The sequence below is a fragment of the Callospermophilus lateralis genome, chromosome 9 (assembly GCF_048772815.1).
Source record: "Callospermophilus lateralis isolate mCalLat2 chromosome 9, mCalLat2.hap1, whole genome shotgun sequence".
In the NCBI taxonomy this organism is placed as follows: Eukaryota; Metazoa; Chordata; class Mammalia; order Rodentia; family Sciuridae; genus Callospermophilus; species Callospermophilus lateralis.
The window spans coordinates 58,971,558-58,984,604 of NC_135313.1; the positions used below are offsets into that span (position 1 = coordinate 58,971,558).

A 13,047-nucleotide genomic window follows, 5' to 3' on the forward strand; every position below is an offset into this window, starting at 1 on the left:
TAGATATTCTTTTTTCTCCCTCTTTCTCTATTACCCAGGGCAGTGAAGAAAGATTAAAATTGTTCAATTTGTACTTTTTTGTGGGGGACGGGGGAGGGGGATACTGGGGATTGAATTCAGGAGTACTCTACCACTGAGCCACACCTCCAGCCCTATTTTGTATTTTATGCAGAGACAGAGTCTCACTGAATTGCTTATTAGCACCTTGCTTTTGCTGAGGCTGGCTTTGAACTTGCAATCTTCTTGCCTCAGTCTTCCAAGCCACTGAGATTACAAGCATGAACCACCATGCCTGGCCAATTGGTACATTTTCCCCACATATGAGCTATGTTCCTTGATTCTTTCGTACTTTTGATGATGAGTTGTATAGGTGTGTCATTTGAAATGATAATACATAATATTACTTATAATCACCCATGAAGAAATAAAATCAAGTGAATGAGTAGAACTCATTCAGACAAGTTTTAGTTATTTGGTTAAGTATGAGGAAAAAGCTGGTTTAAGAGTAGTCAATATCATGTTCTTTTGTGCTTTGCTCCTCTCTCCTCCATGTTTTATAGCATATATTTAACTACAATGCACAGGAGACCAACAAGAGCAAAAGAATTATCCAGCTTGAAATATCAGCAGTGCTGAGATTGAAAAATTATGATCTAGAGACTTGATCACTTTCAGATTTAATTATTTAATTATTTTTGGTGTGGCTTTCTCTCCTTATGTGGTGGTAGTATCTGTTGATTAGTTCATTAATTTGTTAGGGCCTTACAAAAGGATAATATTCCATTCCTCCCTGGAATATACACACCCTTCATTAGTTATTTGATTACTCTGAGCTACAGTTCATAAAGTAAAGGCAGATTAATTAATTTGCCTGATATTTTCTCTTTCTTTACTAGCCAGTAACATTTTATATTTGTTCCAGGTTGATCTCCTATCAAGAGTTTTTGGCATTTGAATCTGTTTTATGTGCTCCAGATTCCATGTTCATAGTGGCTTTCCAATTGTTTGACAAGAGTGGAAATGGAGAGGTGACATTTGGTAAGGGAAAAAAAAGATTATAATGATAAGTAAAGTTATGATGTTGGTTCAATCTTTAATTGCTAAATCTAATAACTGATTATAGATTTATGCTTATTTAGAACCTAGTCAATAAGAGAAGTATTAATTTCCTAAGAGGTTTACAAAGGTAAAAGTGGTTTTATTTTCTTCAAATTGTTAGACTACTTCAAAAATTAAGGAATCTAGGAATGCTGTTGGTTCAGCTTATTAGGTCACTGACACTTTCGAATTCCTAAAATAGGTGGTGCAAAATTTTCTTGTACTGGACCAGTCTAGGCAAAATTCTTTATAAAGTAGACTGGAGCAACCTTCTCATTCTTTATGGGATTTTTGGATAGGGAATTTAAACCTTCTCTGTAGCATCTTTTGAAAATTGCTACTCTGCCATTTTTAACACCAACAATGAAACTAAAGGAGGAAGTTAAGATAAAATTAATTAGTATTCTCTAAACCTTCTGTTTTAGAGTTTTGGTTTTAGGAGACAGGGCTATAATATTAAAATAACCATCTGACTTGGATATAGAAATCAACTTAAGTTCTTTGGTAGACACAATCTAACACATTGTTGATGCCTTACAAGTATGCAAACTAGGATTTTTATATGTAGTCTGCATCAGTTTTTTTTTTTTTTTTTTTTTTTTTTGTGGTGCTGGGGATTGAACCCAGGGCTTTTTGTATGGGAAGCAAGCACTCTACCAAGTGAGCTACATCCCCAGCCCCCTGCATTAGTTTTTAAAGGTACTTATTTGTAGAAATTAGTTTATGCTTAGTGAAAGTATTGGCTAATTTTTCCTGTAACAGGTTTTTCAGTAAAACTAGTGTAGCATATTCAAGGATGTTGAACTGCCCTCTTATTATTATTATTATTATTATTATTTTTTTTTTTTTAATATTTGAAAGTATTTTGTTGTGGTTAAAAAACAAAAAATAAAATTTACCATCTTAACCATTATTGAGTGTACAGTTCAGTAGTGTTTAGTGTGTTCACATTGCTGTGAAACAGATCTCCAGAACTTTTTCTTCTTGCAGAACTGAAATTGATGAACTTGATTCATCTTTTTATGATATGCATTAGCATGAATATTTGTGGAGAAACCCTTGAAAATAAGGCTTTCCCTGAGCCACAAAACTCAATGTTTATTCATTGTGATGTTTGAGTTATAAAACACGTCCTTTACTTAAACCTGAAGGAGGAATTATCACAGCAATGGTAAGACTGGGAGAAAATATTGGAAAGACCAGTGGCACCTTAGCTGTAACTTTGGTGAACACATTTTCCAGCTTGGCCTCGACTGTTTTTCTTCCTCTGCCCATTGATCCAGTTGTCCTTTATATGAGAAGACTTTCCTCAATAAATACTATGCAAAGCTCTTTAAATTTCTGCATGTATTCTGGCATTCTCCTTGCTTTGGAGCAAGCTCTCACCATTTTACCTTCTAAAGAATGTTGACTTTCCATGTAAGCACCCAGATTCTGTAGTTTAAAGCACAAAACCTATATCATCTCATCATTCAGTGTCAACCCTGTACTACTAATAATTGCTGCATTTTCTATTTTCAGTAAGTATCACACATGCTCATATGTTTCGCTTCCAAATGTGGTACAGAAAAGCTTGGGAAATAATTTGATTTAAATGTCTGTGTTGGTGACAGCATACCTGTGCTTCTATTCTGTGTGCATTAAGACTTAGATTTCTTAAAACCAAATTCTGATTTATTTTGTCTCTCTACCTCGGTATCATGTCACCTCCAATTGATTGCTTTTCCCAGCTTCTATTTTTAAAAATAAATCACTCAAGTCACTTTACCCAACAAACCAACAACAGAGACCCATACCGTTGTTGATTAGTAGATTAAAATGAGTGTTGGAAGTAGCTGAATGGTTCATGTACACTTTATTTCTTGCAAATAAAGGCTTTTACTTATTAAATTCCAAATTTGTTCTTTTATAGTTTTTTTATTTTTCTTTTAGACTATGATTTGTGAGTTAGGATTTCAAGAATAGAATTAAAACAAAGTAAATTGGTTTAGTTTTTTTGCACCTGGTATGGACTGAAGAACATTTGAACCCTTTAGAATCTTGCTTTCATTTTTCTGCTCCATAATCTAGAGACAGGATTATTATGGAAGAAGAAAAAGTTATATCCACTTTTGACATTGTTCTTGGGGTAGGCAAGCTATATGGCTTTCTTGATGGTGGTCACCTATTTCTTAGGGACTTTGACCATTTCCCTTCCCTTTCCTGTCCTGTCTTCACATTTTTGAGGATCTGTTTTTAGACACTTTTTAAAAAAAAATTTTTTTTTCCACAGTGCTTAGATTTGAACCCAGGGCCTTATACATGCTGGCAAGCTCTCTAACACTGAGTTATATCCTTAGCCTCAATTTGGAACAAAATATTTTTAGCTAAATTGAAAGGAATTATAATAAAGGAGAGAAGACTAATTTTGTACTTTAATAAAAGAAGATAATCATTGAAACTATTACTTATAGCAAATGCCATTTTAACAAGATTTCTAAGACCCCACTTATTTCAGGCTGTATTCAAGACTACAGAATTTCTACATAAGGAAATAATTAACTTGCAGTTTATTTTATAGGATTTTGGATCTGTGATGAAGGTCAGTTTTTATGTTTGTACCCACTTAATATATTGAATTGTGCTAATATATTTGTAGATACATGTTTAGGTAAAAGGAAAATTTAGATTCATTCTAACTGGAGTTAAATCCTTTCCAACAAATGGCCTATGTTTTCTAATTTGGAGCTATTTATAGTTTTCTTTGGTGCACATAAGGGAAGAAAGTTAGGAGAGAATATTGGATTCCAGGCACAATAGTGTGGGGAAAACTATTATGCCATCAGTATCTCTTGTGGACTGCAATGATAATGTTAATGTTTTCTGTGTACATGTATATATTGTTCTCATCTATGCTTTTGTTTTTTTAGATATAGTTTTTATACACATCAAGTTATATACTTAAACTGTGTTGGGTATCTTTGCAAGTATTTATACAAATGGCAATATTGAACAACATTTATTTACTTGAGTGCTAGACAAGTTTTATTTGTTTGAGGTACTTTCATTCTGGGAGAGAGGATTTTATGCTGGGGTCTTGGTCATGAATTTCAGAAAATGAAAGCTCAGAAAAAAGGATTCTGGAGGTTTTTTTTTTTTTTTTTTTTTTTGTTTTTTTAAGAGTAAATGAACTATTAGTTGTTTCCTCTTTGATGTTCTTTTAATAAAACTTCTAATGCATGCTGTAGGTAATTACTTAATGGCTTGTGTATCTGTTACTGCCAGGTGGCATGAGCCTTGTAGAGGCCGTTGCATGACTGGTGTGTGCTGGGTGCAGTGCAAATTTGCCTTGATCTTCCTATCATCCACTGAATAGCATACCTGATATCATTAGGTTGAGGTCACCTAGTTAAGTGGTTATATTACATTTTGTTGTCAATAGCTACTATGCATTTGTCCAAAATTAAAAGAAAACGTCTGTTGCTTTAAGAAAGAGTAATTGTTAAAAAAACAAACAGCAAAAAGAAGCTTATTAACTCATCAATGAGTATGATATGTATTATGTGTTCGGAGTTCTCTATTAAACACTCATCATCATTGTTACCCAAAGTGTTTGCTTAGGAATGGGAACTCTTAAAAGTGATCTTTTCTAAGAATATATCCTCACCCCCTGACTAATACAACCCTCAAAAAGCAGGGATACCTTTTAATTTAGTACTGTGTGGGCTATCAGAATGTATAGCAAATTAAAATATGTTCCATTTGTGCTTCTTTTTCCCTAAAGGGAGAATATATTGGAGTGGTTTAGGCATAACCACTGCTTTAATTTAAAGGATTAGGAGATAGAAGTATAGATATGAAAAATATTGTACTCTTTCTCCATGGAAACAGACATAGGCATGGAAAAATATGAAATTCTAAAGGTGACAGACAGCTAATGTATAATTTGGAATGAAGTAGAGCTTCACCTAAGTGTTCAATTAAATCGGGAAGAATTTTTGGGATTCTTTGCTTCATATCATTCTCAGACTTCACAAGATCCTTTTAAAAAATACTCAAGGATACTGGAGTAGATTTAGAGTTTGAGGTTAAAAAAAGGACACAGTGTTTTGTTTTTTTTTTATGCTATTTGATGGTAGACTGTTGAAACAGCTAGCTTCTGTAATCATAGATGTTCTTTAAATGTGAATTTATCTTTCCTGAGAAATGGATCTTTACATATTTTTGGCAGAGAGACTACTTTATTGACTGATCATACAATATTCCCTTCTGGAGGTAGGTAAAGAGTAATAGAAATACTTTTCCCTCACAGAAACAGGGGGGCTCACCTAGGACACTAATGGCATACCTGGGAGTAGAACCCTGCAGTCTGGGACTGAGTCTATATGCTATGTTGGTTAGGACTTCCTCTACAAGTTTCCTGTTGTTGGTCTTTCTGTTGTTGTTCTTTGTTTTCTTTTATTTTCTTTTTTGGCCACTTGGTTGTTCCTACTCTTTTCCACAAATTTTCCTTCACCGAGAAATTCTTCACCTCCACAAGTCTCACCATTGTGTTTGTTCACTTATACACAAGGATATTCACTGTACATGATGAGTGTCCTAAAAGCTTCTCTGACTTCACTTAAAGAACTATGCTGGTGAAACTCAGTTATTGAGGAATTTTCCCCTCTTACAATCAGAATATTTGGTCTCAAGTCTATAAGTTGGAAGCAGTGGCTCCTGCTGGGCTGGAATCCTGGAATCAGGATGTCAAGTTGGGCTGATGGTAGGTGGGCTGTGTCACAGGGCTGATGGCTTGTATACCTACAGGAGGAGTTCTCTGGCCACACCGTTGGTACAGCAGCTCCTTCCAGGCTCATTCATGGAACAGGCATGGTGGCAGTCTTGGAGAAGAGTGCCAGCCCCGGTCAGAGGTAATTTTGTACTGCAGAAAGGTGAACAAGACCAGTAGGAAGCTCCCATAAGAACCAGGGGAGGGATGAGGGTGGATGAGATGGGGAGACACAGTGTGGGCTACTGGGGAAATTGAAACCTCTGTTAAGACATATTTACATAACTATATATGCTTCAATGTGTATTTCATCTAGTCCAATCATTATAAGTTACTGATACAGCTAAACTGACTAATGTTATATACATCTGTGAACATTTTTATTTAATCACAGTTGTCACCATTACCTGCCTTCCTGACAAATCATTGTGTTCCTCTCCTTTGAGCAAAGAGAACATTAATGACAAGCTATTTTTGTATCTGGCCCCAATTCCCTTTTCAATGGAGTTATCAAACAATCCCTTTTGTAAGCCCATTCTCTGCAGGAAGTGAAAAAGTGGTCTCTTGTTTTCTAGATGTCAGAAAAGAAATGGATTCCTGTTTCTCTTAGCAATGCCAACCTGGTATAAAATACTAGATGGTTATCTTGCTGCCAGTAGATATGACTCTTACATCCCTTTCATTAAGTTTAGAACTGTGGCTACTGAAATAACACTCTAAAGGAGTGCTATTTACAGCTAAAGATCCTTGTTTGCCACTGGAAAGACGGGATTCTCTTTGGGTGGGAAACTTGCTATGCAGTTCCAGTTAGATGTTGTGGATATTTTTGAAATTATTGATGATAAACCAAGTAAGATATTAATATCAGCTATTTGACTTATTGCCTCACACAAGTATAAGCTTTCCAATTCTGGAGATTTTATATAATTTTTTTATAAGCACATCCCAGTTTTTTTAAAAAAAGTGGTGATTATGAATTGGACTTAAAAACAATAGTTGTACTGATTACTTCTGTGACATTTCTAAATCGCCTTCAGTCAATTGGTAGTATAAATAATTATAAAAGAGAAGTAGAATGCATCTTAAGAGGTAACAAAGTAGATTTAAAATTTTATTAGTCCTACTAACTACATTTGAAGCCTGTGATATGACTATAAAATAATTAAAAGTATCTGGGGAGTGGTTAATAAACCACAGCATATAATAATGGTCATAATAAAATCATATACAAAGCTGTCAAGAGATCACTTTGGGAGAAGTAGGAAATGTCCAAACAAATAACATGGAAAATGATGCTTCTGTAATGAAGAGATTGCTAATTTAGGCCATTATTTTAATTGTTTCAAAAATATTATATATCTTATTTAGAGATTACTAGGAAATTTGTAAAATAGGATTTCCAGTTAAAACTATTTTATAGAGCTGTTTTCCAGATATAAATTATACATGGCAAATTAATTTATCAAAAATTTTTTTTATAATAGAAAAAATTTTCTAGGTAAGTTTTCCTAGTTTGAAGGATTTTGAATCTTTGTCATTTTAGATTCTGATATTTTCTCATCATAAAAGGAATTCAGTTTTATCCTCCCTTGCATAAAAATTATCAAGGGAGCAATACATATATTTCTTATCAAATAATTAGATTTTGGGAGTTGTGACCTTTAGAAAAATTTGTTACTATGAAATAACTTATTCTCTTTAATAATCTATTTTCTGTCCCTGATGGTAACTTGGGATTAAAACAGGGACATTCTACCACAGAGCAACATCCCCAGCCTTTTCTATTTTTTATTTTAAGACAGGGTCTCATTAAATTGCCCAGGCTGTCCTTAAACTTTTGATCATCTAACTTTCACCTCCGAAATAACTGGGATTACAAGCTTGTGCCATCATACTTATCTATAACTAATCTTGATTAAATAAATTTAAGTTATTCTATTCAGTTTTCAATTAATTTAAATTTTTTTTTTAGTTGAGCACTTCTTTTGTTAGGTCTTAAAAATAAGCAATACATTAATTGATTTGGGGATAGAAGCAGCTAATTAATTAAATTGGGATTTTAAAAATATTTGCTGATCTTCAATTAATATTTTTGGTCAAATATTTTTCGGACTCTTATTATTTTAATTATCTTATAAACTTTAGCATATTTTGAAATATTATGTTTCGTGTAGTTTTAATGATAATTTTTTGTGTTGGTTAGAAACCTGGATCCCATGAATTGCTATGATTTCTTTGCTTTTTAGGAACAAAAGCCCATATAGCATTTCATTTGTGTTTAAGGTGAAAATACTTGACATGATTTGAAAACTCTGAAATACTGTTGCTACTTAGGCAAGAAATGAATCCTGCATTCCATTTGAAAGAAAAAATGAGAATCCCATCTCCCCAGTGACATCCAATGCCTTCTTCCAACTTTGCTGATTGCTGTAATCTACTCAGAGCTGTTACATTGGGTCCAGACTGGTAGGATTTCCAGCTTAGAATTTTTACACTCTCCTACCCCAGTTATAATGCTGTTATTAAGAAAAAAGGGTGTATAAAACAAAGGGAATCCATTCAATCATTTACAGTCTGAGATCAGTATCTTATCCAAAGAATTTTCAAAAATTAGGAAAAATAGCAAAATTGGAGGAGATTATAAAACATTAAACTTGTATTTACTAATTCTCTAGTATAATTGATAGCTATTATGGTAAAACCATTTCACTAATAAAATTGACATTTGAAAATAATTTTGCTCTTAAGACATCAGTAAAATAGGCTTCCTGCTTTCTTAACTTTGTTAATGAGTTTTGTTTTGTTTTGTTTTGTTTTTTTCTGGCATGAGCTTCTAAATTAGTCTATCCAGTCTATGCTTGTTAAAGTACCAGTCATTTGTGGATTGACTTTTACAGTAAATGTAAAACTGTAGGAAAGTGAATGACATTGCTAGTGCATGAAGACAAGCTGCCAGAGAGTTTTGGTTGTATATTACACAGCGTGACTGGTTCCTATCTAAAAGTTAGTGTACTGTGTTTGGAGCTTTATTTAAAAGTGAATCACTAATTTCACTTATCTTAAAATATTTTAATAGTGCAGACTAATAATCATGGATTTTATGGGGATTTTGAAGCTTTGTGTCAAGACCATATTTTTGACAATATCAGAAGCTTTTAATAAGGTGCTTGCTGCTGAGCTAATGATATGCTTTTGGTAGTATTTCTTATACCTATCTTCAATAGACATATTCAGGCTAGTGTGAATGTAATAATCAAGCCTCAATCAAACCATACTTAGTATGACAAATATTGCATTATACTGTAATTTAGGTATTCATGCTTCTGATAAAGGGCTTAATTTGACTCCTTGAGGAACCGGGAAAACACTATTGATTTTATACTGGAATGTAAAGTAGCAGTCATTTATAGTACAAGATATAAATCACTTCTTAATTAAAATTAAATCAAGAGAAATTAAGAATCTCATGGCCTTATATGTAATGGTACACAATCTTAAGTGTAAAATTATATTTTGTATCAATTGTGTTCCTGTGCATGGATTTCTGGGCACAAAAAATTTTTGCAGTTAATCTTAATAGAAGCAGATGATATTGACTTCTTAATTTTTTTCTGTAGGAACATTGCAGTGGATTAAACTACTTATTCAAAGTATAATTGATTTATTTTTGTTTTCCCTTTTAAGAAAATGTCAAGGAAATTTTTGGACAGACTATTATTCATCATCATATCCCTTTTAACTGGGACTGTGAGTTTATCCGACTGCATTTTGGGCATAATCGGAAGAAGCATCTTAACTACACAGAGTTCACACAGTTTCTGCAGGTGAGCTTAGCTTTCACAGTTGTTATAAGTATATACTATTCACCTCTTTCCCTTTTTTTTTTATTGTTTAGTGCAAAAGCAGACATTTCCATTTCACCCCTATTTTTCATTTCCCTCTCATCAGAGACAACTTATTTTAAATCTTAAATCTATCTTTTTTTAAAAGTGTATCCTAGGTAGCTCCATTTAATCAGATGGTAAACTTGTATTGGAACTTCCTTAATTTCTTACTTTTTTTTGTTTTGTTTTGTTTTCGGTATCGGGGATTGAACTCAGGAGGACTCAACCACTGAGCCACATCCCCAGCCCTCTTTTGTATTTTATTTAGAGACAGAGTCTCACTGGGTTGCTTAGTGCCTCACTTTTGCTGAGGCTGACTTGGAACTTGAGATCCTCCTGCGTCAGCTTCCCAAGCCACTGGGATTACAGTTTGCGCCACCATGTCCATCTTAATTTTCCACTTTTGACTATATGTTATTGATTCTAACTATGAAAAATTATACTGAAACAGGGTTGCGCTAAGTTTCTTAAGATTTCACCAAGTTGCTGAGGTTGCCCTAGAACTTGTGATCCTCTTGCCTCAGCCTCCCACGTTCTTGGGATTACAAATGTGTGCTGTCACCTCTGGCTGTATAAGGTTTTACAAGTAGTCTAGAAATGATTTAAAGTATATGGGAGCTGGGGTTGTAGTTCAGTGGTAGAGCCCTTGTCTACCGTGTGTGAGGCACTTGGTTTGATCATTAGCACCACATAAAAATAAGTTAAAAAAAAAAAAGTATTGCGTCCATCTACAACTTAAACATTTTTTTTTTTTAAAGTATATGGGAGGATGTATGTTGTTGTATGCAAATAATGTGTCATTTATATAAGGAACTTGAGCATTCTTAGATTTGGGTATCCACTGGGGATGGGATCAGGTCCTGGAACCAGTACCCCTACAGGTACTATACCTGACTTAAATTATTTGAGTTTCTAGTATATATTTGTTTAGTTTTCAATATATTAATGTAATATTTTCTCACATTTTGCTTAAATTATTCATGTTTTAATATAATATATGTAAAACATATTAGGTAGTTCTATCAATTTAATCTTGTTGAAGCCCTCCAGAAGCTTTCTTTCTTTCTTTTTTAAATTTTTATTCTTAAGTTTTAGGTGTACACAATATCTTTATTTTACATTTATGTGGTGCTGAGGGTCAAACCTGGTGCCTCATGCATGCTAGGGAAGAATTCTACCACCGAGCCACAACCCCCGCCTTTCTTTCTTTTTGAAAAAATAGAATGCTGGGGGATGTGGCTCACTTTGCCTAGCATACACAAGGCCTTGAATTTAACCCCCATTATTGCAAAAAAAGAAAAAAAGAAAAAAAGTCATATAATATAAAATTAGCCCTTTGCCCCTGTTTAAAATTTTTTTAAAAAGTGTGTGATTTAGTGGCTTTTAGTAATATTCAGTGTTTTGTGACCACTACCTCACTACCTCTATATAGTTCCAAAACATTTTCATTACTCCAAAAGAAACTGCAAAATTCATTTAGCATTCACTTCCTATTCTTTCTTTTCTTTCAACTTCTGGCAACCACCAATCTACTTTTTATTTCTATGGACATACCTGTTTCTGGATATTTCATATAAATGGAATCATGAAACATGATATTTTGAGTCTTTTTTTTTCACTTACCTTAATATTTTCAAGGATTATCCATTTATAGTATCTTTTTGTACTTCTCCTTTTTTAGCAGAATAATATTTCATTTTATGAATGTATGATTTTTTTTCTGTCTGTTCATCAGTTGATGGACATTTGGATTGTTTCCACCTTGTGACTGTTGTGAACAGTACTCTTGTATATATTCATACAAATATTTGTTCAAATATCTACCAAGGAGTGCAATTGCTGGGTTGTATGATAATTCTATTTAACTTTTTTGTTTTTGTAGTGTTGGGTATCAAACCTGGGGCCTTGTGTGTGCTAGCAAGTGCTCTATCTGGGCTACTTCTCCAGCCCCTAAAACTTTCTGAAGAACCACCAATTGTTTTCCACAGCAGCTGTACAATTTTTCTGGTGTTTTCTGATCTACTTCATGGTCAGAAGCTGAACTTTGGACCTTTCAGCGTAGCTGTTATTCTGTAATCTCCCTTTACCTTCATCCTGGATAATCCATTTGCCTTTCTATTATGTTGAATCTAATGTTTGCTGGAGATTTTCCTTATCATGGTTTACTTCTTTTTGGTGGAATACTTATTCATCAGCTTTCTGAGGAAAGTAAAATAGAACAATTTTAGATAATTTTCATATCTGAAAACCTCTTGCCTCGTCATTAAACTTAAATAGTATGGCTGGATATAGAATTTTAGTAGGAATTTATTTTTCTTATAATTTGGAAAGCATTTGTTTTCTAATTTGTGATGATGCCACTGAGATGGGCAGTGCCATTCTTTGTTTGTGGTGCTGGGGCTTGAACCCAGGGCCTTTCATATGTTAAGCAAGCATTTCACCACTGAGCTATACCCCCAGCTCTTCCTATTTTATTTAGAGACAGGGTCTTGTGAAGTTGTTCATGTTTTCTTTTTCTGTTTTCTTTGTCCTTGGGTTTTATTTTGTTTTGTCCCTTTGCTGTGATTTTACTGGAGAATGGAGTTTAAAAGATAGTGAAGTATACAAATATAGTCTAATCCAAAGTCATGCTATTTTTGACACTCTTGATATTTTCAGTTTACCTCATAGTTAGATGAAATGTATTTTCAAGTACATAACATCTTCACCTTTAGAATATAGCTTGTTTACTTTGTCCTTTTCTTCCATTCCCCTATCCATCTAACCATCCTTTCAACAAAAAGCAGGATTTATTTATCCTTTCAACAAAAAGCAGGATTTATTTATTTATCTTTTATAAACCTTCTATGTTGTTTTACTTCATTGTGGTGAACATAGATTTAACAACTATGCTGTTTATTGCTGGGATTGTTGCTCAATGGTAGAGCACTTGCTTAGCATGTGTGGGGCACTGGGTTTGATCTCAGCACTATATAAAAATGAATAAATAAAATAAAGTTTAAAAAAAAACCCACTGTGCTGTTTTATGGGTATTTGTAAAACCCAGTGCTTGTTCTCATCTTGTAAAATACTCAAACTTGAAAGGCTAAAAAGGTTTACACATCTGAAAACTGATTTTTTTTAAAAAGGAAATGTCTTCCCAACTAGCATTTTTTTTTGTTGTTCCTCCAAAGATGACTTTCTCTCATTATTTTTCCCTTTGTTTATGGAAGATATCTTATAATATTATACCCCTGTATTTAATTATAGTAAGTAAACTGAGAGATTTATGTATGGAGCTCTTTTTTTTGTTTATTTAGTTTCTCATTTGAAGTT

At 33.5% G+C, this 13,047-nt stretch overlaps 1 protein-coding gene across 3 annotated transcripts in view; it reads left to right on the forward strand.

Annotated features, from left to right (window-relative positions):
* Slc25a12 (solute carrier family 25 member 12) overlaps positions 1-13,047 on the forward strand; it is an 84,144-nt gene that overhangs the window by 29,080 nt on the left and 42,017 nt on the right. For 2 of the 3 annotated variants that reach the window (XM_076865778.1, XM_076865779.1), the window contains 2 exons: positions 923-1,038; positions 9,533-9,672. In XM_076865778.1, coding sequence (XP_076721893.1) covers positions 923-1,038; positions 9,533-9,672 — 256 coding nt within the window. Of the gene's footprint in view, positions 1-922; positions 1,039-5,886; positions 5,991-9,532; positions 9,673-13,047 lie in introns of those variants that run through there. The other variant, XM_076865780.1, reaches the window with a different exon arrangement.